Here is a 6712-nt window from a genome sequence, read left to right on the forward strand (position 1 = left end):
ATCTCTATATGACTATATAGGCATACTTTGTTTTATTGCGCTTTGTACATATTGCATTTTTTTTTTTTTTTACAAATTGAAGGTTTGTGGCAACACTCTGTCAAATAAGTCTATCAGCGCCATTTTTCCAACAGCATTATTTTTTAATTAAGGTATGTATATCGTTTTTTTACATGCAATGCTATTGTAAAATAGACTACAGTATATTGTAAACGTAATTTTTATATGCACTAGGAAACCAAAAACTGATGTGGTCCACTTTATTGCAGTGGTCTGGAACTGAATGTCCAGTATGTCCGAGATATGCCTGTACTAAGCTAATATTGTTTTTGAATCTTCAAGTATGTAGCATTTCCCAAACTTAATGACCATGTAATATATTTTTTTCACCACACATCCAGAAAAGCTAATTCTGAGAATCATACTCTGAGAATATAAAAACTGAAGCATATTAAACTAGTTCCCAGGATCTTCTAATCTCCTAAAAAGATGGAGCATAATAATTTGCACATGTCAATATTCCACCCAAAAATTTAAAATTTTTAAAAAATTTAACTGAAGAATCTGGTCTTCTCTACTACTAGGAAACCTTAAGGATATGTGAAAGAACAGATCTTCAAGATCTAGACAGAGTATCTTTTATTCTGAATTACACAAAATCAAAACTCCAAACAAGTACTGCTTATACGATCCACTGACATATTTTCACATGATATATAATTTACTTTAAATCTGAGTTAGCTCAAATTTGTCAGTATAATATTATGTTTCATCTTTCCTAAGACTGAATGATTACAACCGCATTAATACTCGAGAGGATTCTGATGTCTGATAATCCCTGCATATTGGATAGCATTCAATTAAAATATCAGTGTAGCTTTCATTCATCAAAGAAAATATTTTATTCAAGTTACCAAGACAAATTTGAGGAGTTACCTTGGGCTTGAATTGAAGAAAAAGGCCAAGTTAAAAAATGGAAACAAAGTTTCCATTTGGTGGAAGCTGAAATCAATGTATACATTCTAATCAAAGACCTGTCCCATGTGGCATTTTTCAAGTTTTTAAGGGTCTACCAGGCCAAACCCTTCGCTGCCTTGATAGCTTTTGCTTTGCTTTTTCCTTTCTTTTTCTCTCGCTTTGCTTTCAGCCTTTTTCTTTGCCTCTGGTTCATCCATACGGGGTACTGCCCATGCTGGTCTAGAAGAGTCTTTTTGTTTCTCTTAATATCAGTCTCCATTTTCATGTCATCTGAATTAAAAAATGGAAAAACTATTAATACTCACGAATGCAACCCCATGAAAAAGCACATTAATGCAATGAGGACACAACTTAAAAGTGGCATGAAACTACAAAAGGAAAAAAAATAAAAAATAAATTCCTTTATTTGTGCAATGATCTTTGACTAACACTCAAAAAACTCCTTACAGCACATTCAGTAGAATCATACACATGATGCAATGTGTTCCCACAACCATGAAAGACATAAAAAGTATCTGTGAGGAACTAGAGGCATCATCTATTTAGTCACTAAGAAACTTTCTAAAGAATGTTGTTATGCAACCCAATCAAAAAATGGGCAGAAGACCTAAAGAGACATTTCTCCAAAGAAGAAATACAGATGGCCACTAGGCATATGCAAAGATGCTCAACACTGCTAATTATTAAGAAATGCAAATCGAAACTACAATGAGGTACCACCTCACACCAGTCAGAATGGCCATCATTAAAAAGTCTACAAATAACAAATGCTGGAGAGGGTATAGAGAAAAGGGAACCCTCCTACACTGTTGGTGGGAATGTAAGTTGGTGTGGCCACTGTGGAAAACAGTATGGAGGTTCCTCAGAAAACTAAAAATAGAATTACCATTTGATCCAGCAATCCCACTCCTGGACATATATCCAGACAAAACTATAACTCAAAAAGATACATGCACCACTATGTTTGTAGTGGCACTATTCACAATAGCCAAGACATGGAAACAACGTAAATGTCCATCAACAGATGAATGGATAAAGAAAATGTGGTACATATATAGAACAGAATACTACTCAGCCATAAAAAAGAAAAAAAAGAACGAAATAATGCCATATGTGGCAACACAGATGCAACTATAGATTATCATATGAACTGAAGTATGTGAGAAATAGAGAAAGACAAATACCATATGATATCCCTTATATGTGGAATCTAAAATATGACACAAATGAACCTATCTATGAAACAGAAACAGAATCAGGGACATAGACTGGTGGTTGCCAAGGAGGAGGGGATTGGGAGAGGGTAGGAGTCAGAGTTTGGGATTAGCAGATGCAAACTATGATATATAGAATGGATAAACAACAAGGTCCTACTGTATAGCACAGGGAACTATATTCAATATCCTGTGATAAACAATACTGGAAAAGAATATGAAAAAGAATGTATATATATGTATAACTGAGTCACTCTGCTGCACAGCAGTAATTAATACAACACTGTAATTCAACTATACTTCAATAACAAATAAATTAAAAAAAAAGAGAACATTGTTATGATTGTCGTTTCCAACAGTGAAAGTTAAATAGGAAACATTTAGGAGATATGGGTTTGAATTACCGCATTAGGGGTAAGTTTATGGTTCTGAAAACATGCGAGTTATGAGAACACTCCTCGGATTAGGTGCTTTCTTGAGCTAAATAAAATTGTTGCGTCAATAAAAAGTGCACCCACGCTTCTAATGGACAGGCCTTAGAAGAAAATAACCTATTAGGAATGACTGGCCACTTCCAACGAAGAGTACTTGGAAGAGGAACAGCAGTAAGCAGCAAGCTTCATGACAGAACAGACCGGGATATCCTGGGGCTGCCACACTTTCTTATCCAGGTCACACTCAGGTATCCAGCTCTTCTAACGGAAGACTTAGCAGGAAGCTCAGCACAGCCATGCTGTGGTCCATCTATCACCAACCTTATCTATTGTGAAGGACATGTCCACAATGTCCCTCTCTGGGAACTTACCAGGGTATACAGGTTTTCTGTGGACTCTGCTACCTGACATATTATATTAGTTCATTTATCTGGTTTACTTTGGGTTTCCTCCAATGTGATGTAAATCCCACTAGGATGGAGGTCATTTCTGTTATTCATCATTGTTGCCTCAGTACCTAGAATAGTGCCTGATATACATTAGCCCTTCAATAACTGGTCACTGAATGATTATTTTAGGTGCTGTTCTAGGTTCTGGGGATACAGTGGTCTAAACAAGCTCCTTGCTCTCATGGAGTTCTCAATGTTCTGTTGAGGGGAGAATGACAAAGCAAACTTCAGCTTGTGGTTACAGCCTTTTTAAAGAGAAGTACTGGAACGAGATTAAGTAGGACCAGGCAGGCTGTGGTAAGCACATGGAAATATAATGAGGTGATTTAAGCATGGGAATGACATAATTGATTTATATCCTAAAAAGATCATACTGGGTGACATGTCAAAAATGAATCAGAAATGAGCAAAAGCTGAAGAGAGAGGTAAAATGGCTACTACTGTGGTTCAGGCAAGAGATAACTGTCATTAAAGTGAAAGCATGAAAGTAGGAGAAAAATGGATAGATTCCTAATGTATTTTGGAGATAGTCAAAAAGATGTGCTAATGGTTTACAGGTGGGGGATAAAGGAAAGAGGGATTGAGAATAATGACTATTATACACATTATATACAGCCTCCAACTTTAGACTATATTAAAACACAGACGTACCTAGAATCTGTCAAAATCAAATACAGGGAAACTAATCTTTAGGATAATAATATAAGGGCAGAGGACTCTCAGAATGGAACCTAGATCTTGCAAAGGGTAAAATGAAGAAAGACCTCCTCCTATCCTGCCTAGTTCTTGACTCCTGTGTACCCTCCCAACGAGAGTGTGTCTAGGTTTGTCTACTTCTGTAGTACTGTCTATTTCTGGACACTTAGGCTATCGTATAAGCACAAAAGGCCCTCTCTGAATAATCCAAAACATACCTACTCACATGAGGTGGCTTCAAAATAGCTTAGCATAGAATCTCTAGTAGCACCTCCAAAGAATTATGTGGGCATGGCAGGACGTTTGTAGGGAAGCAAGTGTGAGAAAGAATGGAAGACAGTGAAAAAGGGAAAAAGAGCCACAAAAGGAAGTTGATATAATTTTTTTTTAAATGAAACACATAAACTCACCTGTTTCATCTTTCACCACACATTGCGTTTTCTCTTGACAATGTTTGGGTTCCACCACAGTTGCTATCTCTTGAACGTCTTTCATTAAAACATCACCATCTACTTTAAGAATACTTTTAAGTCTGCTGAGCTCCTTTGGGGCATTCTTTTTTCTCTTTTCAGCACGCATCTTCCTTTTCCACTTACTCCGTAAACTTTTAGCCATATTTTACCTGGAAAGCTAAAAAATTACATTTTCAAAAGCAACTATTTACTATCAAAAAAACAAATCCTTGGAAAACCAGGTCAAAAGGCATCTCTGCAGAACATGAACAACTGGAAAGTAAACTCTTCACTCTGTTCATGATTTATGATGGCATAATGTGCAAATTATGTGAGGATCAACGTGGCATATACAGCCACTAAATAACAATTAAGAACACCAAACCAAACTCCCCGTGGCCACTGGCACACTGTGAGTCAAGCCAATGCTGAAAGCTCCTGTAGTTTCCATACAAGATGCAGAAATTTAATTTCCCCCCAAATGCAAAGAGTGCCATCACCTTACATTTATGCAACAACTTAAAAATCACAAAATATTTTATAAATCTTTTAACTGAATCCTGATTTCCCCCAAACCTACAGGCGACCCCACCCACCCCAATTTTCCTCATTATCCACCCCCTCAAATCAATCTAGCTATTTTAAACTTGTCTATTTCTACTCTTGCTTTCCCTCAACCCCTCAGTCCCAGCCCATCCCTCAGAAGGTGGCCAACGTGAGCTTTTAAAAACTTAAAGAGCAGACACTGTCTTTCTTGGAATTAATGATTTTCCAACTCATATATTCAAGATCTACAAGGGTGTTGGTGACCTGGCCCCTGCCTCCTTTAACTCTTATCTCATTCTCCACCCCATCCTCAAGCACCAACTACATCTGAAGAAAGTCCAATCAATGACAACCGAGGGACAGTGTGGGGATGTGATGAGGACTGGGAAGGGATTATAGGGATTATAAACAGTTTAGAGGGAAGCTCGTGGGAATGACTTATAACATCATCTCGACTGTGCTGACAGACTTATGTTTGTGTGTGAGTATACATGGATATATCTTACACACTTTAAATATGTACAGTTTGTTGTGTTAATTACACATCAATAGGCAGTTAATCACTAAGACATTATTTTGAAAAAAAAAAAAGAAAAATAAAAATGTCCAAATGACGTTGACTTCAGTATCTTTACATTTGCCGTCCCTTTGCCTGGGAACTTATCCTTCACTTCAGTACCTCAGAGACAGCTTTTCTGACTCCTGTAAGCTCACCTCCTTTTATTCTCTACCACCTCATCCTTTTCTTTCCTGTTTAATACGTGTTACAATCTAAAATTCTTAAGTTTATTTTCTGTCATTCCCGGTGGCCTGTGGGCTCCACGAAGGCAAGGGATAAATAGGTCTTGTTCGCTACTGGATCCCCCAGTGCGTAGCACTGTGCACACAGTAAAGTTTAAGCAAACATTTGTTAAACGGACGACTGGCAAAGTAACATTTCTGGACGGCAGCAATCACAAACTCACTCTGTCCCGTGTGTACAACAACGCAAGCCCTGCGAGGGGCTGGGAGAGAAGGGTTGCGGTACACAGCCCTGAGCGGGGCTGAACCACTAAGGACAACTCCACTTCCCACAGAGCACCGGGAAGCCCGACCAGGACCACCAAGACAACGGGAGACCCTCGTCCTAAAGGAGGCCTGCGTCTCTGGCCCGGGCTCAACCTTGCCAGAGAGGGACGAGGCTTGAGAGTCTTTCCACGGGCGCCGGAATCGAGTCCCAAGTCCCACGCCCCACTGGAGCCGGTTGGTAAAAAGGACTCACCTCAGGACACCCAGAAACTCAGACACGGCACGCTGCTCACGCCGACCGGAAGTCCCCGCACTTCCGCCTTCCCGGCAACCCGCTCTACTGCCCCGCCCCCCGGGCGGCGCGCTGCTCGCCGGGAGCCAAAATGCCCCGGATGGCCTCGAGAGGCGGGGCCCTCTGGAGTCCCGGGCTGACGCGCTTCTTTCCTTGGGTGCGAGTGCGGACCTGGGAGCTGGGCTCCTCCCAGATAGGTTCTGAAGTCGGATTAGGGAAATGCGGGGAAACCGGGTCGAGGGTCGGACACCAGCTAGGCCTGCGTCCCAAGCATGAGCGGGGTAGCCCCGAGACTAACCCAAGGAGGGAGAACCGCCAGATGACCCTGCCGTCAGGTAGGGAGCTCAGAGCCGACCTCTAGATTCACGTCAGACCTCCCCATTCGCATATATTCACCACGTCACGTGTTCCTCTTGAAGCCGAATTAAGATCTTTATTTGCAGCCCTTAAATTTCCCCATCCCCGGTGGTGGTCTCACGGTTGTACACATATATCAAAACTTGTCAAATTGTATCCTTTAAGTATGTGCAATTCATTGTATGTCCGTTATACCTCAAAGCTGTTACCAAGAACAAAAACCCCTTTCTCATCCCGAAGACAAGTTCAAAGGGTAAAATGATCAAACTAATTCAGTTCAATCAGT

The 6712-nt window shown here is 40.3% G+C and overlaps 1 protein-coding gene across 1 annotated transcript; it reads right to left on the bottom strand.

Annotated features, from left to right (window-relative positions):
- Positions 1-648: 648 nt before the first annotated feature.
- LLPH (LLP homolog, long-term synaptic facilitation factor) lies at positions 649-6134 on the bottom strand. Its single transcript, XM_059934676.1, has 3 exons — positions 6031-6134; positions 4182-4401; positions 649-1248 (listed from the first exon to the last, which is right to left on the bottom strand). The coding sequence occupies exons 2-3, from the start codon at positions 4384-4386 to the stop codon at positions 1070-1072; spliced, it is 384 nt and encodes a 127-aa protein (XP_059790659.1). The 5' UTR covers positions 4387-4401; positions 6031-6134; the 3' UTR covers positions 649-1069.
- Positions 6135-6712: the final 578 nt, after the last annotated feature.

The sequence above is a fragment of the Balaenoptera ricei genome, chromosome 10, assembly GCF_028023285.1.
Source record: "Balaenoptera ricei isolate mBalRic1 chromosome 10, mBalRic1.hap2, whole genome shotgun sequence".
NCBI lineage: Eukaryota > Metazoa > Chordata > Mammalia > Artiodactyla > Balaenopteridae > Balaenoptera > Balaenoptera ricei.